This window comes from Loxodonta africana, chromosome 3 (assembly GCF_030014295.1).
Source record: "Loxodonta africana isolate mLoxAfr1 chromosome 3, mLoxAfr1.hap2, whole genome shotgun sequence".
NCBI classification, from domain to species: Eukaryota; Metazoa; Chordata; class Mammalia; order Proboscidea; family Elephantidae; genus Loxodonta; species Loxodonta africana.
The window spans coordinates 5,956,321-5,981,450 of NC_087344.1; the positions used below are offsets into that span (position 1 = coordinate 5,956,321).

The 25,130-nt window shown below is 60.2% G+C and overlaps 1 protein-coding gene across 2 annotated transcripts; it reads left to right on the forward strand.

Annotated features, from left to right (window-relative positions):
* The first annotated feature begins 343 nt into the window (after nucleotides 1-343).
* On the forward strand, nucleotides 344-22,768 carry FZR1 (fizzy and cell division cycle 20 related 1). Of its 2 annotated transcripts, XM_064280280.1 has the most exons (14): nucleotides 352-463; nucleotides 12,179-12,372; nucleotides 15,277-15,402; nucleotides 15,528-15,591; nucleotides 15,680-15,807; nucleotides 15,901-15,983; nucleotides 16,600-16,783; nucleotides 17,564-17,629; nucleotides 18,000-18,102; nucleotides 18,185-18,369; nucleotides 18,588-18,821; nucleotides 19,364-19,468; nucleotides 20,593-20,685; nucleotides 20,926-22,765. In XM_064280280.1, exons 2-14 carry the CDS (start codon nucleotides 12,304-12,306, stop codon nucleotides 20,965-20,967), a joined length of 1,482 nt encoding a protein of 493 aa, XP_064136350.1. In that variant the 5' UTR covers nucleotides 352-463; nucleotides 12,179-12,303; the 3' UTR covers nucleotides 20,968-22,765. The 2 variants fall into 2 exon arrangements, with proteins under 2 accessions (XP_064136349.1, XP_064136350.1); XM_064280279.1 differs by lacking the exon at nucleotides 15,277-15,402 and having other exon boundaries at nucleotides 344-463; nucleotides 20,926-22,768.
* Nucleotides 22,769-25,130: the final 2,362 nt, after the last annotated feature.

Genomic DNA, 25,130 nt, shown 5'->3' on the forward strand with positions numbered 1-25,130 from the left:
GGCCCGCCCACTTCCGGCCTCGGTTGCGCTTGGCAACGCGTGGTCCCGCGCTTCCTGTATTGATTCGAATCGCCGATACGTCACGTCCTCCCGAGATGCACGACACACGCAGGCGCAGCTGCGCGGGGTGGGCGGAGCCTGAAGCGTGAGAGCCCGGAGCGCGGGGGCGTGGCGGGGGCGTGGCCGCGGGGCCCGGTGAGTAGACGTGGGGTGATAGGGGCGTGGCCAAGGGCGCTGCGCGCCGACGCGGGGCGGGGCGTGGCCGCGGGGACGCGCGCGGCGGAGGGAGGGAACCGAGAGACCGTGGAGCCGCGACCGCCGCCATATTAAGGACCGCGGAGCCCGGGAGCCTGTCAGCGGCGGCCGCAGGCGGACCTGGCGGAGCTGCGGGGCCGGAGGCGGGCGAGGGGTTGCCCCGGGAACGCGGGGTCGGCGGGGCCAGCGGGCGACTGGTGCGAGCCAGGTGAGGCGGCAGAGGTCCGGGACCCGCCCCCCGGGCCTGAGGCGACGGGGTTCGGCCGCGACCCCCCGAATTGGGCCGTGGCAGCGGCGCAGGCTGGCCGGGGGCCCCCCCGAATCCGACCCCACAGGCCGGGCTGCGGAACCCTGCGACCCCAAGCTCGGACCCCTCCAGGAGCAGGCCAGACCCCCTGAACTCGTCCTCCACGCCAAGCTAGGCCCAGGGTGACCCCAGCATCCCCACTTTCTGTCTTCACTCCCAAATCTGCGTCCACCCCCATCAGGCCCCCCGTGACATCCCCATCCCGAGCTTTTGAAGCAGCACAGGACCCCCCCCCCCCACGTAGTCCGTCTCCACCATCCTTTTTTGAAACGTCAGGCTAAGCCGTGCCCCCCCAAACTAGGAGGGGCCCGGAACTGCCCTAACCTGTGTTTTTTTATCAAGAGCCCGTCAAACCGGGGTCTTCCCAATCCAGACTGCCCCAGCTGAGTCCCGCCTCAAATTTAAACAGCTCTTCAGAGCGGAGCCTCTTGTGACCCCCGCCCCCCAAGATCTAACCAGCCCCTTGTCCCAATAAAATAAGATTTGAGCTTTGCAGTTGCTGGAGGTGGTGGACCTTGTGTGACTCCGTTCCCCATATGTCCTTGGTTCCTGGCGCCCCAAAGCACTTAGCCGACGTACTTTGAATGCATAAATGTCCCCATCACCCAAACCCCTCTGATTTCTGACCCCTCTTGCTAGTTTGACCCGTTCCAGCCACGATCCAAGCTCTTCCATTTCAGCGCTGACCCCTGCCAAATTTAAGACAGCTTATCTGCACCCCCAGTCCCTGGCGACAGATTCCCCCAAACCCATAGTGCCCCTAATCTTTCCCAGATCAGAGCATACCCCCTGATCTTGGCCTGACCCCTCCATTTGCCCTATCCTGTATCTTCGTGCAAACATAAGCTGGGCCACCATGGGTCCCCCAAATGTGGAATACCCCCTCAAAACCAGAACCATTCTTCCCTGCTAATAGAAACCACGACTCCCCACCTCAGTTCTGCCCCCACTTCCAGACCTGTCCCAGACCCAAAGCCTGAACCCTGCCCACCGCTGTGAAGATGTCTTGGGAAACCTGTTTTGTTTTTTCCTGTTTTGTCACCCAGATCATCAGGGCGCCTCCTAGGCTGGGAACCAGCCCCCCCCACCCCGTCCACCAGGCGATGACCTCATGCTTCTTGCTGGTGAAGCTGGGCCCCGCCCCTACCCCCCATTTCCAACCATCCTTTGAATGAGGCCGATCCCTAAAGGAAAACCATCCACCCAGGTCACACAGGGCCATCCCCTGGAATAGGGACTTTGAAATGAATGAGAAGCATGGTCTGTCCTGGGTTGGGGGCCAGTCTTGCACACCCTGGAAGCTGTCGAGACGCTGTGGGGCCGTCCCCAAAGTGGTGCATGTTATTTCCAGGAGGTGCCCCAGGCCATTTATGGGGCAGAATTTCTCATGGGCTGTGACGGCCATTCATGTCTGAGCTGCTTTTGTTTTGGCCACACTAGATTGTCATTTCCTTCTAGCTCCCACGGTGGGAGCCGGTGGTGGCCAGGGCATGGCGCTTTGCTGCTGAGCGAAGTTGGGTGGCAGGGAATTCGCTGAGAACTCAGGTGCTTCCCCAGTGAGAACCAGGCTTGGTCTTCGAGGACTCTTGCTCCTGGGTCGTTGCTCTGCTGCCCTGGGGAGCCGTGTGTCGGCCATCTGTGCTGGCCAGCTTGCTCTGTCGCTGTTTCCCCAGGGAAGTTGCAGAATCAGCACTGTCGCCTGGTGGTGGTGGTGGTTTGGGGAGTGCTGAGATGGAAACAGACCAAATCTCCCCAGAAGTCATCAGAGGTAGAAATAAGACTGGTGGGGGGAATAATCTGTGTTGATTTTCAAACCACGTCCTCTTTTCCAGCAGTGACTGAGGCTGTTCATGTGGGCTGGGGCCGGGGAGGGGACAGGCCCTTGCGTGCATGGTGGAAGTGGTTAAGCACTGGGCTGCCAACGGAAAGGTTGGAGGTTCGAATCCATCCAGAGGCACCTCAGAAGAAAGGCCTAGTGATCTACTTCTGAAATTTCAGCCGTCGAAAACCCTGTGGAGCACAGTCCTCCTCTGACTTACGTGGGGCTGACTTGAGTCACGTGGGGCTGACTTGAGTTGGAATGGACTGAGTTCAATGGCAATGGTTTTTTGTTCTGGCTAGGGAGCAGGGCTTCTATACCTAGAATGGCAGGGTCTGGGGAGGTCCAGAGTGGGGTTGGTTATGGGGCCTTTGCCTCAGTATCCCCCAGAGGGGCGAGGGTCCGAGCTCATTCTCTGTGGAGGTCTGATCGGGGACCTCCTGGCAAGTATGGAGATGGAGGGAGCTGCTATCTGAGGACTTGGCCAGATCACAGTGCCCTTTTGTAGTCCTTTTATGGCAACTCTTCTTAACCAGGGACCACTGTGCCCCCCAGAGAACACAGGGCCATGTCTGGGGACATCTGTGGTTGTCACAACTAGGGGGTGTTAGTGGCATTGAGTGGGTGGAGGTCAGGAATGCTGCTCAACACCCTACAGTGTCAGGAGTGCTGGGGAGGAAACCTTCCCTAGACAGACATGGCTCTTCCTGCTGCAGCCCCCCGACCCCACGCGGGGGTGGAGCCACCGTGAGACAGACTGAGGAAGCACCTTGTGACGCTCAGAGCTGCCAGAGTGGGAACGGCTGCCCTGTGAGGGGGTGGGCACCCTGTGCCTGCAGGTGTGCAGACCAAGGCAGAAGTGTGAGGGGGCTCTGTCTGATCCAGCCTGTGACGTGAGTCACCGTCTGTGCAGTGCCCACGTTTACCTTCTCCCTCGGCGTGAGGGTTCTGTTCTCGGGCTGCCGCAGACCCAAACACCCTTCTTGTTAGCTGCCGTCGAGTTGGTTTTGACTCATAGTGACCCTGTGTGACAGTAAACCTGCCTCATAGGGTTTCCTAGGCTGTCATCTTCAGGGGACCAGATCGCCAGGTCTTTGTCCTGCGGAGCTGCCTGCTGGGTTTGAACCACCAACCTTCCTGATAGCAGCAAAGTATTTAACTGTTGTGCCACCAGGGCTCATTCAAACACCCTTCGTCTGAAGGTTTTCACAGGTCAGACCAGAGCGCCACTCCGAGTCCAGAGACGGGAACTTCCGGGCATGCCATCAGGCTGGGTTCAGAGTGGCACTTCTCACCTGGGTGGGCTGGGGAGCTGCCCTCCCTCCTGCGTCCCCTCCCAGCTCCCCTTCCTGAGACCCGCCACCCCTGCTGCTTGCGGTGTTCTCAGGGGCATTGTCGCAGGAAAGGATGGTGCACGCCATCACGGAGTACTCGCCGCTTCTGGCCCTGTGGGGACAGCGGCTTGGGCTGACCTCACAGCTGTGGGCCCTGGTGCATGCTGGGCCACAGCCTCAGCTGGACAGACGGATGAAGGAAATGACCAATGAGTGGTTGCATGCTGGCCAATGTTCCGCAGGTGACCAGGCACTAGGCCTCCCTGGAGATAACTTGAGCCTCAGGGAGATTCCCATCACCTCCTCGGGGGCGGCCAGTCTGTCCCTCATTGCCACATTTTGCTTTCGCCCATTCCAGGGACGTCTTCCACTGTCTTTGGAATTAGGACCCTCAGTCCCATCCAGGTGGCTGGTGGCCGCACCCCTTCAGAGATTGCTGGAGCCTGGGTTCTAGCCAGAGCCGACTCCCTGCTGTTAGACTTTCCTATGGGGATGTCCTCCTCTCGGCTGCGGTTACGTGGGCACCGGCTGCGGTTATGTGGGCACCGTAGGAGGAGGTGGGTTTCGGGTCAGTGGGGAAGGACCCTACCTGGCCCCTGGCCTGCGGTGTGGCCACGAGGTCAATGGGGCAGCAGCTATGGCTGCCGGATCACCATCCATGGCCCACAGTCACACAGCCAGCACTCAGATGAGGAACAGGAAGCGTGTATTTGGGGACCGGATGTGCGACTATCATTGATCTCATGGGACCAGCCACCCATGAGCATGTATTGAATATCTGCTCTGGGTTAGGCCACGTAGTTGCTTCACAAAACCAAAAACCAGTTGTCGTCAAGTTGACGACATGTGTCTTAGAGTAGAACTGAGCGCCATAGAGATTTCAGTGGCTCAGTTTTAGAGGTAGATTGCCAGGCCTTTCTTCCGAGGCATCTCTGGGTGGTCTCAAACCTCCAACCTTTTGGTCAGCAGTGAAACACACTCAACCGTTTGTAGCACCCAGGGACCCCTGTTGGTTCACTGACACACCAAATTTTTAGAGCAATAAAGACTGTGCTATCCCCACTTAGGAGCCCTGGTTGCTCAGTGGTTAAGAGCTCGGCTGCTCACCAAAAGGTCAGCAGTTCAAGTCCATCAGCCATTCCTTGGAAACCCTAGGGGGGCAGTTCCACTCTGTGCTTTAGGGACACTATGGGTCAGAGTCAGCAACAGGGTCCTCACTGTAGAGACAAACTGGGGGTCAAGGAGGTGATGTTGCGTGCCTACAGCTAGATGGCAAAGGGTTGAAGCTGGATCCAAAGCTAGGTCTGCCCCATCCTGGAACCCCACTCTTTGCACCACACCCCTCTGGAACCATCCTCATGGTGTCTGCTTTTATTTTAGCAGGCAGGGAGGGGCTGGAGCGAGCTTGCTTTCGTGGCAGGTTTTTGTCCAGAGCCTGAGCTGAAGTAGGGGGCTGTGTCTGGACAGTGACGGGGTACTCGGGGCCGAGGGCTGTTGAGGTAGAGAGCTTCACCACCCCAGTGCAGGGCCTGTACCTCACGGAAGTGTTCCAGAATGTTCCATGCCACTTGCCTGGCCTCACACGCAGCTCCTCCTGGTAACAGACTGGAGCCAAGGGGCCTCAAGCAAAGCCTAGAGTGCGTTTGGATTTACCGTCTTCTGAAAAGGAGTGACGGGCGTGGCTGAAGGGGAGACAGCTTACCGAACCGAACCGTTTAGCGGGGACATAGTCATGCTGACAAGAGCCACCACTCATAAACGGCACTCTAAAGCGGAGGTGGCAGCGTGGAGGCCAAGCAAGAGCCTCCCCTGCCTCCTAAATCAGGTCTGAGAATTGGGCACCTCCCCAGTTCTCCTGGGGCCTTTCTCATGTGGTGCTTCTCTCCCCAGCCCCTTAGAGAGTGTCTGGAGATGGAGTGGCCGGGGCTGAGATGACAGCCCCATCACCCCGCCCTGGGGGACCTCTCACCTTTCCCGGGAGAAAAGAGGCTCCTTGCAGGGAAGAAGGGGGCTTGTTCGAGGTCGTCCAGTTCATCTGGAGCCGGGTCGGGTCTTGAACTTGATGGGGTCTTAGACTCCAGTGTCACAGCCAATGGCTGTGAGCCCACGGCCCTGGAAAGCTTTCCTCCAGAGGCTCTGGCAGCATGAAAGGGTGTGCCCCACAGTGACAGTTCCTGGGGGACCCCCGCCCAGCCTTCTGTCACTGTGGCCCACATGTCGGATGGTTTCTGCAGGAACAAACCACAGAGGTTCCCACGTGGCAGCAGTGACCCCGGCAGAGTGGGCCTTGGAGCTGAGCCTGGGGGCTGTCCTGCCCGCTGGCCTGTGGTTATCGAGCAGCACCAGGAAGCCCTGACTCTGACCCCTGACTCTGGCCTTTGTGAGGGGAGGTGCTAGCAGGCCTGCCCCGCGGGGCTGTCATGTTGGTGCTCACAACTGCCTGGCACTGGTGGGCGTAGCCGGGGCTCGCCCCCATCCCTGTCCCTGTCACTCATGCTGGCCCGGCACCGTGTCTGTCTGCCATGCCCGTGTGCCCACAGGTCGTGGCAGAGCAAGACCCAGTAGACTCTCCTGGGCTCAGTCTCCCCCGATATCTCTTTGTGTAACATGCAGGAAGCCAGTACCCCAGATGCGGAGCTGGGGGAGCACGGGGTCTCCCCCAGGCTGAAACTTCTCCAGGGCAGCGTTCTCACCAGGGTGGTTCCGCCTCCAGGGATCACTGGGTTGTGTCTGGGCACAGTTTGGTTGTCACAACTGGGGAGTGGGTGGAGGCCAGGGAAGCTGCTCAGCACCCTGCAGTCCCCAAGACACCTCTCTGCAGAGAAGGACCTGGCCACACGTCAACAGTGCTGAGGGGAGGGACCCTGCGCTAATTATTTGGAAAACAATTGAGTTGAGTCCCTGCTCACACCACTGCACCAGAATAAACTCCTGATGGGTCAGACAGTGTTAACCAGGGAGACCTCAAGCTCCTGTGATTTCCCTCCTCTCGCCTCCCCACTCAGCGTGCAGAGGTCAATGTGGGCAGCGTCCTTGGCCATCCGTAGGTCAGATTATGGGACACAGAGTCTCTGGGGGTCAGTGAAATCCTGTAATCCAGGAATCCTCACCAAGGGGCAGGTGTGCGCCCCAGGGGACGCTGGGCAGCGTCTGGGGATATTTGTGGTTGTCACGAATTTGGGGAAGGGGTGCTACTGGCATCAAGTGGGTGGAGGTCAGGGCTGCTGCTCAGCACTCTGTAGTGCACAGGGCAGCCCCACCCCAGAGATGGATCTGGCCCCAGTGTCAGCAGTGCTGAGGGGAGGGTCCCTGATCTGGGGCAAGGCCAGGAAGCCATCTGAATGAGCGGGCAATGGAGATGGGGGGGTGGCCCTGGAGTCAGCAAGAACGGAAGGGTCTAAAGGTCGTTCTGGACGCGACCCCAGCTGAAGCCAGCAGTGGACTCAGGTCCCGATCATGTCCCTTTTCCTTGGAGGACACCACAGCATACCAGCGTTAACTAACCTGCCGGGACCCCCCCCCCCGAATGAGGGCAGGAATCACTAACCGCAACCCCCGCCCCGTTACACAGGAGGAAGGGAAGCCTGCAGGGTGTGCGTGGGCGTGAGGCTGGGGCATCCACTCCAAGACAGATCTGCCCAGGGGCGGGGCGGGGGGGGGGCTGGGCTGTTCTCGGAACCATGTTCCGGGCCCTGCTAGCTGCCCCTGTGGTCTGGTTTAGCCGGTCTGGTTCACAGCTGCCCAGAGTTCACGGAATACTCGGCCTGGCAGCTCTCAGCCAGATTCTGGGTCCTTCCAGGCAGGTTCCCTGCTTGTCTTGAAGAACGGGCCCTGCTGCCTATGCGAGGGATCCTGGGAGCAAGCAGACGGGATGAAGCACCCCGATGACAGGCCTCCTGACTCAGAGCTTGAGGTGATTGTCGTGTGGACAAGGAGCCCTGAGGACACAACAGTCAAGCGCTTGGCTGCTAACCCAGAGATTGGTGGTTCAAAGCCACCAGCAGCTCTGTGGGAGAAAGATCCCGGCAGTCTGCTTCCGTAAAGATGGCAGCCTAGAAAACCCTGTGGGGCAGTTCTCTTGGTGAACTCTTGGTGACTTGGGGTCTCCATGAGTGGGAACGGACTAGACAGCACCCAGCCACAACAACACGGCCTGGAAGTGGCTATGTGACAGGAGTGGCCAACACCAGGGTTTCCCCCGGGCACAGCAGCGCACAGCTGAGCTGTAAGAATTTGAAGGCGCACAGCCAGCCGCATCGCCACCATCTGGATCCTTGAGTTAATGTGTGGCCGGCTTCTCCCGATCACGTCTGTCCAGCTGGCTGATTCCTTCAGCCTACGGTCGATCCTCATTATTCCCAAATTCCAGATTTGCTGAAGTAATAGCCATAGTGCTTTCATGGAAAACGTGCCCCGCTAAGGGTGAAAAAGGCGGGTTCAACGTCCATGGGGACTTTATACACCGTTGCTACCACGGATAATGCGACTGGCTGGAATACATTCCTAACGGCACAAAGTTCAAGAAGAACAAGATGATGTTTTTCGCCACTGAGTCAGGCCCAACTCACGGTGATTGTGTGTGCAGGGTAGAACTGCTCCGGAGGGTTTTCACGCCTTGACCTTTCAGATGCAGATTGCCAGGGCTTTCTTCCGAGGCACCTCTGGGTGAGCTGGAACCACCGGCCTTTCAGCTACTAGCCCAGTGCTTAACCGTTTGCGCCATCCAGGGACTCAGAAAAAATTGTATGGCAGGACCCACCGGGCTTCTTTCTTACCTCCAGCCCCTGTTCTCTAGCTCCCCTCCCCGGAGCCAGCCCCTGTTACTAGAACCTTCTCCCAGCCCATTTGTATTGCCCAGTGTCTCAGGCCCTCCTCCCAGTCCCGCTACATCCCCTACCCTGTCACCATGGTGCCACATGTCTGGGGGAGCCTCCGCTCTTGCTGGCTGTTACAGCTGCTGTTACAAGCTGTCTGCAGCGAATGTGCTTATACACGTGGTTTTGCACACGCACACCAACGAGGACCTTCTACAGCAGGTTCTTAGAAGTCAAAATACTGCATCCAGAAGGATGCGCTTTCTTTAATTTGAAAGCTGTTGCCAAATTGCCTTAGAAGTCAGGCCATGTTGGCTCTTGCCAGCTGCCAGTGTCTTCCCACACCTCGGCCACCAGAGGTCGCTGTCTGACTGAACCGTGGCAGTCCGCAGGTGGAAACTGGCGTCTAGGGTTTGATTTTATTCTACCCACAGCTTCCTGAATGGAAGTGAGGTGAGCATCTTCCGGAGATCTGCTTGCTAACATCTTTAGCCAGTTTGTTCTCTCGTCTGGGTGGGCAGGAGTCCCTGGGTAGTGCAAACAGTGAACGTGCGCAGCTGCTAACCAAAAGCTTGGAGGTTTGCGTCTACCCAGAGGTGCCTTGGAAGAAAGGCCTGGCTATCTCCTTCCGAAAAATCAGCCACTGAAAACTCTATGGAGGACAGTTTTACTCTGACACACGTGGGGTTGCCAGGAATCAGAATCTACTGACGGCCCCGTTTTTTATGACTAGCAAATAGTTTTCCCGTTTTTGTCTCTCTCTTTTTTTTTTTTTAAACCATGTTGTGCTGTGTTCTGCCCTGCAGACACTATGTATTTTCCCGCTGTTGAATTTGCTGGCCTTTTCTCTGTGGCTTCTGGGCCTCTCACTTTCAGTCTTTCTGCAGCAGAGACAAGCGTGGTTTTGAGGTGTGGGTGGGGGTATCTGAACCAGATGTCTGCAGTGCTAGGCAGCATCTGCACAGTTTGTGGGGGTGGGGGCACCCTTCAAGGCTGAGTGCTCAGCAAGGCAGTTGGGTGGGCCCTGTCCTGGGATAGACCCCTTCAGGTCTCTAAGATGGGAACACAGGGCAGTTCTATAGATTGGCCGAGCCCTGGCCCTCGGACCTGAGGACAGGCTGGGGCAGGTCTCCAGGGGTTTTGTCCACCAGGGAGGGTTGTGTGGGCTGGGTGTGGGGTTTGTGGCTGATTGAACGTGTTAGTTAGTACTTGCCTTTGGACATTTCAGTTGTTTGCTTGTAGGATCTCTCTTTACGTTCTTGCTGAGAAAACTTGACCACAGTTGAACCCGCCTGTGGCTGCTGAGGTGTGTGGGAGGCGGGACTCCTGAGGTTGCTGGGTGTTTTAGTTATCCGATGCTGCTGTAACGGAAATCCCACAAATGGGTGGCTTTAACAGAGTTTATTTTTTCACAGTTTAGAAGGCTAGAAGTCTGAATTAGGGCCTCAGGGAGGCTTTTTCCCTCTGTTGGCTGTGAAGGAAGGTCCTTGTCTATCTGAGCTTCTGCTCCTGGGCTGTCTCCATGTGGCTCAGCATCTCTCTTCTTGCATCTCTGCTTCCTAACTTGCTTGTTTAATCTATTTATTCTCTCAAAAGAGATTGACTCAAAAAATATCCTGTGTTAATCCTGCCTCATTAACATAACAAAGACAGCCCCTTCCCAAATTGACTTATAACCGCAGGTACATTAGTTGCAACTCAGTGACCCATGTACAACAGAACAAAACACTGCCTGGCCCTGCGCCATCTTCACAGTCCTTGTTATGCTTCAACCCATTGTTGCAGCCACTGTGTCAGTCTGTCTCATTGAGGGTCTTCTCTTTTTTACCGACCCTCTGCTTTCCCAAGGATGATGTCCTTCTCCAGCGCCTAGACCCTCCTGACAACATGTCCAAAGTATGTGAGATGAAGTCTCACCGTCCTCACTTCTAAGGAACTTTCTGGCTGTACTTCCAAGACAGATTTTTTCATTTTCTGGTAACACACGGTATACATTCTTTGCCAACACCCTCTTTCACAAGTATGGATTCTTCAATGTTCTTTATTCACCACAGGTATAGAGACAGGATTTTTGACACATATTTTCGGGGAACACAATTCAGTCCATAATGCTGGGGTTGCAGGTTCACAAACATCAGAGAGGCTTCCCTCCAGGCCTACGGAATGGGCCATTCCTCCCTGGAGTGCATTCCTGGGCTGTGCCCACTGGAGCCCACTCTGTGGGTCCACCGGAGAGGAGACGGCGAGGCGGTGGGGTGGAGCTGAGTGGAACTGGGTTCTGGAGCGGCTCCATGTGTGCTTGAGTCCATTGGGCCTCGCTGAAGGTGCCAGGGAGCTGGCCTCGGATCCACTCAGCCCTTGGTACTGCCTGTCCATCTTGCCTAATGCATGTTAAAAGGTGCTTCCTGACCCAGTTGCACAGCCTGAGATTGGTTCTCACCGTTTACTGGTTTCTGTCTGCCTCTTGCCGCAGGCTGTGAGCTCCTGCTTGCCCGGGCCTGGAGGGGCTCAGGACATGCATGGTGGCCAAGTGGGTGGATACCCACTGTGTCCCCAACAGACCTGGGGCCTCAGAAGTTGGGGTGGGGGTGGAGGGCAGTGAGAGAAGGAAGGGGTGACTGGCCATCCCGTGGGAAATCCCCCAGGGCTGCCACAGAGAGAGGACCTCAGGAACCCTTCACAGCAGCTGTCGCCAACCCCCAAAAAGAGGATCAGTGGAGGAAGCCACGGTGTGCTGTGTGCCCTTCTCTGCTAGGCCCTGTGGCTGCTGTAACATCGCCATGAACTTGGTGGCTTCAGTTACACACATCTGTCCTCTCACGGGGGCAGTGGTGGTTCAGTGGTAGAACTGTCACCTTCCACGGAGACGCAGGTTCAATTCCTGGCCAGTGTGCCTCATGCACAGCCACCGCCTGTCTGCCCGTAAAGACTTGGCATGTTGCTGTGATGCTGAACAGGTTTCAGTGGGTCGTCCAGACTAAGATAGACTAGCAAGAAGGGCCTGGCAATCGACTTCCAAAAACCAGCCAGTAAAAACCCTGTGGATCACAAGGGTCCAATCCACAACCAATCACAGGGATGGATGGTCCAGGACCAGGTAGTGTTTTGTTCCTGTCATACACAAGGTCGCCATGAGTCGGGGGCTGACTTGACGGCAGCTAACAACATTCACTTACTGTTGTAGAAGCCAAAATTAGTGTTAAAGTCAAGGTGTTGGCAGGGCTGGCTCCTTCTGGAAGCTCCAGGGGAAAAGCCTTCCTGGTCTCCTCCAGCATCTGGTGGCCACGTCACTCTAGTCTCTGCCTCTGGCTTCACGCTGTGCTCCTTCTCTCCTGCTCCTTTCACCAGTCCTCTGTCCAGTACCCCTCGCCAACACCACAGCATGAACGCACCCATTCTTACGTCTTCCTTTTTCACCGTCCACTTTAAGGCAAGTGAAGACCGTGGCTTAGGTCACACACAGCGTATACATCTCAGCACGTAGCGGGCTCTGAGATAAGTGTGCACGGTAATGACACAGGCTTTCTTCTCATGTGGCGGTACAGTGAATCTGTGTGGCCTTGTGGCCACACGGTCTCTGTCGCAGCCACAGGCAAGACAAATGAGTGGCCGTAGCTTTGTGCCAATAGGACTTTATTTACAAATGCAGGTGGCCTGGACTTGTGGATTCGTGTGAGCCAAGAGCAGGCTGGGGCCCCAGGCCCTGTGGACCCCGTGGGGTCGTGTGCTGCCGACTCCACCCCACCCTTCCTGCGCAGGCTGCTCGACCCCACCATGGACCAAGACTACGAGCGGCGCCTGCTACGGCAGATTGTTATCCAGAATGAGAACACGATGCCAGGTGTAAGTACGGGTGCCTACTGCCGTCCCCTGGGTTGTCCTGGTCAGATGGGAGCCTGCTGGGGGCAGCTGGGGGCAGCTGCTCTGGCCTCAGATGGTTGGAGAAGCACTCACTGGGGGCAGGAAACTCGGCTGCCCCCTGTACTGAGTCCCCTTGGCACTGGCCAAGGCCTGGCCCCCTGTTCCCGTGGAGGCCGGGCAGCCTGCAGCTCCCACCCAGCGTGTCTGGGGGTGCTAGCCACTCTGCTAGGGCCGGCATCAGAGCTGAATGAGCTCAGGGCACCAGGGCAGCACCTCCCCACTTTGCAAATGGGCGAGTGGAGGGCCAGGGTCCTGGCGGAGCTGGGGTTCAGACCCAGGCTGGCATCGCATGGGAGTGCTGCGGGGGCAGGCATGGTCTGGGTGGGTGGCTGGGGCCCTGGAGAAGGGGAGGTGGCCTAGAGGGCTGTGGTGCTGGGGCTGCAGAGCTTGTGGGGCTGTTGGTGCCAGGGGCCGAGGAGTGAGGGCGGGCGTCGCCTCAGCGCCGGGACACGTCATGGAGCCCGGCTGGGCCCCTCACCCTCTGCTGCCTACCATAGAATCCCCAGTCTCTGTGCTCGTGCTGGAACCCGTGGCTTCACCCACCCACAGGGGTCTGTTGCGCTGCACCCCCTCACTTCCCCCTTCTCCCCTCTGAGCCCTGGGGAGGAGCTGGACCCCAGTCCTGCTCTTCAGGACTCAAAGCCAGTCTGCCTAAGGCATCGGACTCTGCTCATAGCGTCACGCCCCACAGGGTCAGAGGGCGAGGCGGGCCAGGCGGCACGGGGTCAGTGGGTGAGGCGGGCTGGGCGGCGCTGGGTCGGGGTGAGGCGGGCCGGGCGGTGCTGGGTCGGGGGTGAGGCGGGCCAGGCGGCACGGGGTCAGTGGGTGAGGCAGGCCGGGCGGCGCTGGGTCGGGGTGAGGCGGGCCGGGCGGTGCTGGGTCAAGGGGTGAGGTGGGCCAGGCGGTGCTGGGTCAGGGGTGAGGCAGGCTGGGTGGTGCCAGGTCGGGGTGAGGCAGGCTGGGTGGTGCCGGGTCAGGGTGAGGCAGGCCAGGTGCAGTGGGGTCAGGGTGAGGCGGTCCGGGTACTGTGGGGTCGGGGTGAGGCGGGCCGGGCAGTGTGGGGTCAGGGTGAGGCGGTCTGGGTACTATGGGGTCGGGATGAGTCAGGCCAAGCAGTGTGGGGTCAGGGTGAGGAGGTCCGGGTACTGTGGGGTCGGGGTGAGCAGGCCAGGCAGTGTGGGGTCAGGGTGAGGCAGTCCGGGTATGGTGGGGTCAGGGGGTGAGGTAGGCCGGGCAGTGTCGGGTCAGAGTGAGGCGGTCCAGGTATTGTGGGGTCAGGGTGAGGCAGTCCAGGTACTGTGGGGTCAGGGGGTGAGGCAGGCCGGGCAGTGTCGGGTCAGAGTGAGGCGGTCCAGGTATTGTGGGGTCAGGGTGAGGCAGGCCAGGTGCAGTGGGGTCAGGGTGAGGCGGTCTGGGTACTATGGGGTCGGGATGAGTCAGGCCAAGCAGTGTGGGGTCAGGGTGAGGAGGTCCGGGTACTGTGGGGTCGGGGTGAGCAGGCCAGGCAGTGTGGGGTCAGGGTGAGGCAGTCCGGGTATGGTGGGGTCAGGGGGTGAGGTAGGCCGGGCAGTGTCGGGTCAGAGTGAGGCGGTCCAGGTATTGTGGGGTCAGGGTGAGGCAGTCCAGGTACTGTGGGGTCAGGGGGTGAGGCAGGCCGGGCAGTGTGGGGTCAGGTTGAGGCGGTCTGGGTACTATGGGGTCGGGGTGAAGCGGGCCACGCAGTGTGGGGTCAGGGTGAGGAGGTCTGGGTACTGTGGGTCGGGGTGAGGCAGGCCAGGCAGTGTGGGGTCAGGGTGAGGTGGTCTTGGTACTGTGGGGTCAGGGTGAGGCAGTCCGGGTACTGTGGGGTCAGGGGGTGAGGTGGGCCGGGCAGTGTCGGGTCAGGGTGAGGCGGTCCGGGTACTGTGGGGTCATGGTGAGGCGGTCCGGGTACTGTGGGGTCAGGGTGAGGCGGTCCGGGTACTGTGGGGTCAGGGTGAGGCGGTCCGGGTACTGTGGGGTCAGGGTGAGGCGGTCTGGGTACTGTGGGGTCAGGGTGAGGCGGTCCGGGTACTGTGGGGTCAGGGTGAGGTGGTCCGGGTACTGTGGGGTCAGGGGGTGAGGCAGGCCGGGCAGTGTGGGGTCAGGTTGAGGCGGTCTGGGTACTATGGGGTCGGGGTGAAGCGGGCCACGCAGTGTGGGGTCAGGGTGAGGAGGTCTGGGTACTGTGGGTCGGGGTGAGGCAGGCCAGGCAGTGTGGGGTCAGGGTGAGGTGGTCTTGGTACTGTGGGGTCAGGGTGAGGCAGTCCGGGTACTGTGGGGTCAGGGGGTGAGGTGGGCCGGGCAGTGTCGGGTCAGGGTGAGGCGGTCCGGGTACTGTGGGGTCATGGTGAGGCGGTCCGGGTACTGTGGGGTCAGGGTGAGGCGGTCCGGGTACTGTGGGGTCAGGGTGAGGCGGTCCGGGTACTGTGGGGTCAGGGTGAGGCGGTCTGGGTACTGTGGGGTCAGGGTGAGGCGGTCCGGGTACTGTGGGGTCAGGGTGAGGTGGTCCGGGTACTGTGGGGTCAGGGGGTGAGGCAGGCCGGGCAGTGTGGGGTCAGGGTGAGGCGGTCTGGGTACTATGGGGTCAGGGTGAAGCGGGCTAGGCAGTGTGGGGTCAGGGTGAGGCGGTCCGGGTACTGTGGGGTCGGGGTGAGGCAGGCCAGGTAGTGTGGGGTCAGGGTGAGGCGGTCTTGGTACTGTGGGGTCAGGGTGAGGCGGTCCGGGTACTGTGGGGTCACAGTGAGGTGGGCCGGGCGGCACCGGGTTGGAGGGCAGCTGTGCCCAGCAAACACTCTGCCACTGCAGGTTGCAGAGATGCGGCGCACCCTGACACCTGCCAACTCCCCGGTGTCCTCGCCCAGCAAGCACGGAGACCGCTTCATCCCTTCACGGGCTGGGGCCAACTGGAGTGTGAACTTCCACAGGATCAATGTGAGGGGCGGCGGGGGGGTCGGGGAGGGTTCCAGGCCGCAGGTGTCCACTGTGGGTGTGAGTGCCAGGCTGAGAGGCCAGGGGACAGGGATGCCTCATCCTGCCCTTCTCTCTCTCTTCTGCAGGAAAATGAGAAGTCACCAAGTCAGAACCGCAAGGCCAAGGATGCCACCTCAGACAACGGCAAAGGTGAGGCTCCAGGTCTCCCCGTGGGCCCCAACCCCCTGTGCCCTGAGCCCTGGTACGCCCCTGACCACCCTGCCCCGCCCACCCACAGACGGCCTGGCCTACTCGGCCCTGCTGAAGAATGAGCTGCTGGGGGCAGGCATCGAGAAGGTGCAGGACCCGCAGACGGAGGACCGCCGGCTGCAGCCCTCCACACCGGAAAAGAAGAGCCTCTTCACGGTAAGGGCCCCTCGGGCTGGAGGGAAGGCTGGTGGGCAAGGCCACTCTGTGGGACGTGGGCGGCCTCTCACCATAGGCCTGTCCCCACCCCAGTATTCCCTCAGTACCAAGCGCTCAAGCCCAGATGACGGCAACGAGGTGTCCCCATACTCCTTGTCCCCTGTCAGCAATAAGAGGTGAGATCCTGAGCCCTGGGCTGGCCTACAGGCCAGGGCACTGGGGGTCCTGGGGCGGAGGACCAGTGGGCCCTGCTGCCATGCGGATAATAATGGGGAGGCTTCTGGAGAGGGCGGCCTCGAAGCCAGGCCGTGTCTTCCTCCTGGGTCATTGCCAGCCTTAGCTCTGCGGGAGCCATATTTGATAATAGAGCGTGCTGGAGATTTCGGGGGGCAGAGGACCCGCCCATTCATTGGGAACTTCTATGGGCTCAAGATTTGGGTACAGTGGAGAAGCCGAGTCTGCCTAGGAGTCGAGGGGCTCCAGAGCAGTGCCGGGCGGAGGGGACAGCTCTGCATGGGGCGAGGCGGGGATGCCCAGCTGTTGCAGCTCAGAGCTTGAACCTAAAGGGCGAAGGGCCTCAGTGGGCACAGGGGTGCTCTCAGAACAGGTCACGCTGGTGGCCGTGTGGGGGCAGCGGCCTGAGGAGCAGGGCAAGCAGGGAGACCCTGCGTGGAACTGAGGGGCTCACAGGGCACAGGGCAGTGCTTCTGTGCTGTCACCTCAGAGCCCAGCAGAAGGTGCTGGTCGCCGCGGCCCATCAGCGCCAAGTCCTGTCTCTGGCTCTCCCCACAGTCAGAAGTTGCTGAGGTCACCACGGAAACCCACTCGCAAAATCTCCAAAATCCCCTTCAAGGTCCTGGACGCCCCCGAGCTCCAGGACGACTTCTACCTGAATCTGGTGGACTGGTCTTCCCTCAACGTGCTCAGCGTGGGGCTGGGGACCTGTGTGTACCTGTGGAGCGCCTGCACCAGCCAGGTGAGCACTGCAGGAGGGTGGGGCCTGCATCAGCCAGGTGAGGGCAGGGGGTGGCCTATCAGGGAGCACCTTTGGGGAGGCGGTGTGCTTGTGTACATGGAGCGCTATATTTCTGTGGGGGGTGTGCGTGATACGGGATATGGCATGTTTCTGTAGGGAGTGGCTGAGTAGGGCGCGGCCTGAGGGAAGGGTGCCAGTGTTGCTGGGGTGTTCCAGAGCCAGAGAGAGCCCTTGGCTACCCATTTCCAAACCCCCACACCAACCCCAGGGCCAACCGTCAATCCCTGAAGCTCTTGGTGTGCAGACGGGAACATGGGGAGGGAGACGGTGTTGCCTCAGGGCAGCTTCCTGGGCTGAGGGCCCTGAGCAGACTCGGCCTCACTGTCCCTTACTTGTTTGCGTCCCCACCTCAGCCTACAGCCCCCAGAGTACTCTGGCCAGATGGTCGCAGATTCCCAGCACTGACCCGCCATGGGCTTGCCATGCCAGATGGATGGATAGATAATGGATGAATGAGTGGATGGGTAGTGGGTGGATGGATAGATTGTTGGCTGGATGGACGTTTGGATGGTGGATAGGTGGATGGATGGCTGGATGGTTGGGTGGTAGATGGATGGATGGTGGATGGGTGGATGGCTGGTTGGGTGGTGGATGGATGATGGATGGATGGTTGGTTGAATAGATGGTGGATGGATAGTGGATGGATGGGCAGATGGACCAGGGCCCTGAAGGACCAGTGGGACAGCATGCAGTCTCATAATGACACATGTCTTCTCCTAGGTGACACGGCTCTGTGACCTGTCCGTTGAAGGGGACTCGGTGACCTCCGTGGGCTGGTCTGAGAGGGTCAGTAGATGCCCCTCCACTCACTAGGCAGGGCCAGTACAGGAGGGTGATGGGGCCTCACTGGGCAGGGCCATGGTGATGTTAGTGGCCCCCTGGAAGCTGGGTCATAGCTGCAAGGTTACTGTGTTCACCTCCTCGTCTCCCTCAGAGCTGCTGCAGCAGGCAGTCTTAGCCATGATGGAGACTGTGCCAGTCCCAGCCCAACCACCCTGTGAACAGGTCGAGGGCACAGGATGCAGTGATGGGTGACGGCCCGTCCTAGAGGTGCCCGGGCGGCGGCGGGCTGTGTAGGAAGGAGAGGCCCGCTGTTCTTGGTCAGCTGAGACTGTCGTGCTTGGGAGTGGCTGTCTCACCGTGCCCTCTGTCCTAGGGGAACCTGGTGGCAGTCGGCACCCACAAGGGCTTCGTGCAGATCTGGGACGCGGCCGCAGGAAAGAAGCTGTCCATGCTGGAGGGCCACACGGCACGCGTTGGTGAGGCCTGGCCCCCCTGCGCCCCACCTGGTGACTCTGGCACTCAGCCGCGGTCTCACCTCCCCCTGCCCCCTGCCCCCAGGTGCGCTGGCTTGGAACGCTGACCAGCTGTCCTCCGGGAGCCGCGACCGCATGATCCTGCAGAGAGACATCCGCACGCCCCCTCTGCAGTCGGAGCGGCGGCTTCAGGGCCACAGGCAGGAGGTGTGCGGCCTCAAGTGGTCCACAGACCACCAGCTGCTGGCCTCGGGGGGCAACGACAACAAGGTACGCTGCTTGCTCACACGCACCTGGGCCCTGGGTGTGGCCTCCCTCAAGACCACACGTCTCCAGGAACCTGGACAGACTGGGCTGGGGTCACCAACCACAGGCCCTCACGCTTCTCCCTCCTGTTTGGCCAGCCCCTCTGCAGAGGGGGGTCCCGGGGGGCTGGGCAGGTGGAGGGACTCGTCCCCCCGGCCTCACCTGCCACCCACCCACCCCAGCTGCTGGTCTGGAACCACTCGAGCCTGAGCCCCGTGCAGCAGTACACGGAGCACCTGGCAGCTGTCAAGGCCATCGCTTGGTCCCCACACCAGCACGGCCTGCTGGCGTCGGGTGGTGGCACAGCCGACCGCTGTATCCGCTTCTGGAACACCCTGACAGGGCAGCCACTGCAGTGCATCGATACCGGCTCCCAGGTGTGCAACCTGGCCTGGTCCAAGCATGCCAACGAGCTGGTGAGTGCGGCTGGAGGGCCCGCCTAGGATGGCGGGCCCCGGGCCTGTACGAGGGCCTTCCTGGGGTCGGGGGACCTCGCCTGCGGCTGGGGGTGGCTCTGGAGCCTCGTCTCGGCCATGTCGGGGTGGGGCAAGGATTCAGCCAGGTGCAGCAGGCAGCACACCCCCAGGGAGCCACAGCTGCCTGCAGAGGCATGCGTGGCCTGGAACCCCAATCCGGTGCGCACGGCCGCCTGCAGAGACAGACTGTGGCCTGGAATCCCGGCCCTGACCCCCTCGCTCCCTCCACCTGTGACTTTGCAGAGAGGCTTGTGGGCTCCCAGGGGACAGAGGGAGGGGCCACAGGGCTGCCCACGCCCTTGTCGCGCTCAGGCCTTCGTCCCCCACACCCGCAGACAGGCCCACCAGAGATGGTGGCCTCAGGGTCCAGGACCCCTCAGGTCCCCACGTGTGGGCACATTTGGTGGGCGAGATGGGATTTCCGTCCAAACTCCCCCGCAGCCCCCGGCCCACAGTTCCGACCTGTACCCTCCCCCACCCAGGTAAGCACCCACGGATACTCGCAGAACCAGATCCTGGTCTGGAAGTACCCATCCTTGACCCAGGTGGCCAAGCTGACAGGGCATTCCTACCGTGTGCTCTACCTGGTGAGTGGGGCCCCCCTGGTTGTCCCCTTGCCAGACGGTGCCCCCTCCTGTCCTGGTCGTCGCCTCGCCAGACGGTGCCCTCCCTCCCCCTGACCCATCCTGTGTTTCTGGAGAAAATATGGTGCACACAGCGCCCACAGCTGGTTTTGAAGCTGGTTCTCTTAAAAGCCCATATGGTCCAGCTGTGGTGTCTGGAACTGAGCAGCAGTGCGGGTGGGTTCAGCCTTTAAGTATCTGGTTATGTGTGTCATCGTTTTGAACACGCTTCACAGAGCTTTCCAGCCCCTCAGGTGGGGGAGCACTGCCCGCCCCCAGGATCTCTTTATTTTCCAACCTAAAACCTGGTGCCACTGACTCCAGCTCATAGCAACCCAGAGGGCAGAGTAGACCTGCTCCATAGGGCTTCCAAAGCTGTCATCTTTACAGAAGCAGACTGCCACAGCCTTCCCCCCACAGAGTGGCTGCTGGGTTCAACCACAGACCTTTCGGTTAGCAGCCGAGCGCTTAACCAATGTGCCACCAGGGCTCCTTATGTATACATTTTTGGGAAACCCTGGTGGCATAGTGGTTAAGTGTTATGGCTGCTAACCAAAGGGTCAGCAGTTCGAATCCGCCAGGCGCTCCTTGGAAACTCTGGGGGGCAGTTCTACTCTGTCCCGTAATGTCGCTATGAGTCGGAATTGATTCGACGGCACTGGGTTTGGTTTTTTTTTGTGCATTTTTTTCCAATATGTACATAGGACATGTCTACATACGTAAAATTTATTTACGTGTATGTATACGCATATATATGTTTTCAAGTTTTTATGTATAGTGAGTTGAGTTTTTAGCAAAAAAAAATAATAGGAAGCTGAAAATAACCAGTATTGGACTGCTTGGGCCCCTCTGTGGGTGTCTGGAGAAGGTTGTTTGCCCTCGGCCGAGAGGCAGCCCAGGGCAGGGCCTCTCCCTGAACTCTCCTGTGCTTCAGGCCTGTTTCTTTCCAGAACTCTCCCTGCCTGGGCCCAACTTCTTGTCCTTTCCCAAGTCCCGGCAGGGGCGTCTGGGCTCTAGGGGGCCCACCTCCCACCCCCACCCTCAGAGGCCCCCGACAGTGATGGTCCGCTGACGCTTCTCTCCCACAGGCCATGTCCCCTGATGGGGAGGCCATCGTCACCGGGGCTGGAGACGAAACCCTGAGATTCTGGAATGTCTTTAGCAAAACCCGCTCGACAAAGGTAACGTGGGTCGGTGTCAGAGCGCCGGACGTCCCCCGCCCGCCTGCACCCTGCCTTCCTACAGCACCATGGGCCACGCTGGCTGGTCTCCCCACAGCCGCTGCCCCCCCACCCCAGGACTGAGGCCACCTGAAGCCTCAGTTTCCCTCACTGGAGGGCTCACTACCCAGCCTGAGGCCAGGGCGAGCATGGGGACCGAGGGGGCCATGGGCTCAGTGCGTCCATCCCTCTGCCCCGCAGGAATCCGTGTCTGTCCTCAACCTCTTCACCAGGATACGGTAAACCAGGCTCCACGCCAGGACCCCGTCACCACGGCCAGGAACTGAGGACGACAGCCAGCTCCCCGTGCACGGCCCCTCCCCGCACGCATCCCCCAGGCAGCAGTGGGGGGCGGGGAGCTGGGCTTGGAGAACCCCGAAGATTCTGATTAAATGCCTGATTGTGAACCGTGTCAGCCGGTGTCTGGGGCAGGGACGCGGCTGGGGACCTGGCGCCCTTCCCGGAGGGCAGCAGCTAACCAGGTGGATTCATGGCTTTGGCCTGGACCGGCTCCCTTGGACGCACACATCCCGCCGCCCACTGTGGAGAGGACCCTCTGGAACCGAAGTCCCACCTGTGTCGCCTTGTCGGGGCGTGTGTTCTTCTGTTTGTGCTTATTGCCACACGCACTCGTCAGGGACAGACAGCCCAGCTGGAATGTGGCCGTGGCAGCCCCGACAGGTGCCAAAGCCCCTCCTCCATCAGTGCATGCCCTTAACTCCCACACAGACCCGACGGCTTCGAGGGGGCCTGGGGGCTGGTGGCTCAAGGGCAGCGTCTTGCCATTGGACTCAAGGTTTCTTTCCAGCCACCTTTGCCCTCAGGGTCCCCACACTGATCTCCGGCCATCCTCAGCGGTGACTCTTCAAGGGGAAGTATTTTTCTTACGGCTGTGGCCTGAGCAGGGCTGGCGCCCTTGGCTATCACATCAGGAGCAGGCCCCGGTGGGCTCCACAAGGCCAGGCCCACCACGTGGCAGCAGGGCCCGAAGAGACCATCGGAGACGGACTTGTTGTCAGAGGATCGTGCTTCTGACGGCGAGCAAGGGCAAAGGCCTAGTGAGACACGCTCCAGTGACAGGGGGGCCCTGGCCATGGCTCCCACGGCCCTGGGCCCTGTGGGTGCCTCACTGCACCTCCCGGTGTCATCCTGTCCTCCTGTGCCAACCCACCACAGAGAGACGAAGAGAGGGACAACCGGGCCTTACTGCCACCAGGCACCTGCAGGACTCCAGGAGCTTCCTGGACGTCCCCTGAGGCAGGTTCCCCTGCCCCATCCCCACCACGTCCCCTCCTCGGAGGTCAGGTCCTCGGCCACATCCCCTCACCTGTGCACCAGGAGGAACCCGGCAGGAAGAGGCGGGCATCTGCGTGGCCAGATCCTCGGGGACGGGGCATTTGTGGGGAGGTGGACAGACACAGATCTGCGGCTGTGGGCGCACACGGACCCCCCGAGGCGCTGGGCTTTGTTCCACGGAGCACGCATGTGTACGTATCTGTGACTTTCCTTTGATTTGTTTTGTGTTTCTCTGGAGCGGCTCTGGGAATGGTTAAGGCCAAGGGCGTGGGGCAAGTGGCCTGCTGAGCCAACCCCCAGCCCACATGTTCCCGTGAGAGTGGGGCCCAGCCTGCTGGGGGACCTGTGTATATAGACATATGTGCTTTGATTGGTCAAGATTCTTTCTGTTGGTTGGATTTTTTTTTTTAATAAGAAAACAAACCTGCCTCTGCTGCACCCCACCACAGCCCCCGAATGCCATTGCCAAAGAGCCCCCAGTTGTCTGGGTGCACGGGGTGAGTGTACACACGTGGGTGAGCACCAGCGTGGGACTCGGGTCCAGGATGCTTGGCACTGGGGCCTCCAGGAATTCAGACCCAAGAAGGGGGTGTGGAAGCTTGTACCTCCACCCTAAGTCTGGGTGGTCCGGTGGGGCGAAGGCGGCGTGACAGCGGGGCGTCCCTACCTGAGCGGGTGCAAGCCTGTCTCATGTGATGCAGCGTCCTTCTCATTAAACAAGTTGCCGATTCGCAGCCAGTGCTGCTGTCTCTGTCTCTGCTCCCGGCTCAGGGTGGGGTGGGTCCATGCCACCAGCCCCGGAGTCCCAGCCCAGCACCTTCTGAGGGCGAGACCAGCTGTGAACGTCACCCCCAGGACTGCGGCTCAGGGATTCAGGGCCCCAGCCCCAGGGTGCTGCTGGTGTCCAAGGTGGGGTGACCACTAACAGACCTGGCCCAGGTGGCCTTCTGGGGCACAGTGCCCATATTCATAGTCCACCCTGCCTCGACCAGCCCCCGCCTCCCTGGCTGGCTCTGCTGGGGGGCGCGGTGTGCACCCCAAATTACTGGCTTAACTGTTATCTCTTGAAGTGCTCTGAAGGGGGCGGGCCTAGACTCACCTTGGCCCTGGGATGGCATAGCGGTAGCGAGGATGGGTCAGGCCTTGTAAGCGCGGAGCTCGGGCAAAGTCTGGGTAGGTGGGCAGCAGACGACAGGTGGGTGACCTGGTTTGCCAAGACATGATGCTCTCGGGCCGTCACAGGTCACTGAGGGCACCACAAAGGAGGGCAGAGGGGCGCCCTGAGAGATGGGGGGGAGCGATGGTGAGGCCGGGGTCTTCTGCCAGGCATCACCACAGGGCCCAGCCAGAGGCCAGCATGGATCGGGACTAGCTGGTGGGAGCTGGGGACAGGCAGGGGTGTCGGGTTTCCATTATTCCTCCAAGATGTCTCTTTTGGCAATAAAGGAATTCAAAAAGCGGACCCAGTACAGGTGCAGCAGTGAGTGTGTGGCGGCCAGGCAGAGGGGCTCTGGGGGCCCCAGGACAGGGAGGCTTTGGGGGGTGGCAGTGTGGGGGGACAGAGTGTGGGGAGTCACGGTGGGAGGCAGTACAGTGGGCTGGGTCAGGCATGGGATGGGGTGACCAAGTCCCTGTAGACGGCAGTGAGGGTTGGAGCCAATAAAGGAGAGGCAGGGGCCCGAGTCAGGGAGCCGGGTCTCTAACAAGAGCAGGATGGTGGTTTGGATGTAGCTGTGGGGAGCAAAGAGGCTCTGGGCCAAAGGGGCACCCCAGGCCCAGGGGCTACAGGAGGAGCAGGGGCCTTGGCGCAGGGTTGGGGGCATGGCTGGCCCAGGTGGTCTGGAACCTTGTTCTTTGGCCATGACCGAGAAGAGGGGCAGTCCAGGCCCTTTCTTCTCAGGTGACATTGCTAAGTGAAGCGAACACCAGGCCCAGGCCCTGCCCTGGTCCAGCTTGTGGTGGTGGGCGAGTCAGTAATAAACAAAACCCATGAGAATTGTGTCACTTGGAGGGAGGTGGGGAAGAGGGAGTTTGGAATCTAGGTTCACTGCGAACCTGCTGATCAAGGTAGCCCTGAAGGAGATTGAGGAGACACTGGGCAGAGGTGCTGCCCTGGGCAGAGGGCACAGGCTGTGCAAAGGCCCTGGGGCAGGACCAGGCCTGGCAAGTTAGAGGAACAGCGAGGAGGCCCGTGTGGCTGGAGCAGAGTGAGCGAGGGGAACAGAGGAGGAAGGGAGGCAGGGAGGGGACAGCCGGTAGCCGGTGGTGCAGGACCCTGTGGGCTGCAGGGAGGACTTGGGCTTTTACTGAGGGAGGTGGGAGCCCTGGGTGTGTGCTGAGAGGGGAGGGGCCGGATCCGCCATAGGGGGACCAGGCCACAGGGAGAGACCACTGAGGGGCCTTCTGCCCCTGGCCAGGCGGGCAGTGGCTGACTGTGGCCAGGACCAGGGCACATGGTGGAAGGCAGTTGGGTGTTTTGGGTTTTTCACATTTTGTTGTTGCAGTAAAATACACATAACAAAATTCACCGTTTTCAAGTGTACAATTACTGGCATTTAGTGCGTTCACGGTGTACAACCACTGCCTCCATCTAACTCCAGGGGACTCTTATCACCCCAAAAGGAGACCCTGTGCCCATTAGCAGTCTCGCATTTGCCCCTGCCCCAGCCCCTGGTAACCACTAATAAACTTTGGGCTCAATGGCTCTGCCTGTTCTAGGTGTTTCACACCAGCGGAGTGGTACAGCACGAGGCCTTTTGTGCCCAGCCGTCTTCACTGAGCCGTCACCTTCTCCAGGCTCACGTGTGTCGTAGTGTGTATCAGGACTCCAGCCCTCTTCACAGCTGCATAGCACCCTCTCGTGTGGCTGGACCACGCTGGGTTCATCTGACATCCAAGGGTGGCCACTTGGGTGGTTCCCCCATCGGCTCTTGTGACCGTTGCTGTGAACACTGGGGTCCCAGCGTTGGTTCTGGCTGTCTTTTGGAGACCGAGATGATTGACTGGGTGGGGATGGGGTGCGGAGAGGCATGGGGGGGCCAGGTTTCCGGCCTGAGCCCCCGGCAGGATGGAGCGGTCTCCACTGCGGGGGGAGGACACAGGACAGGAAA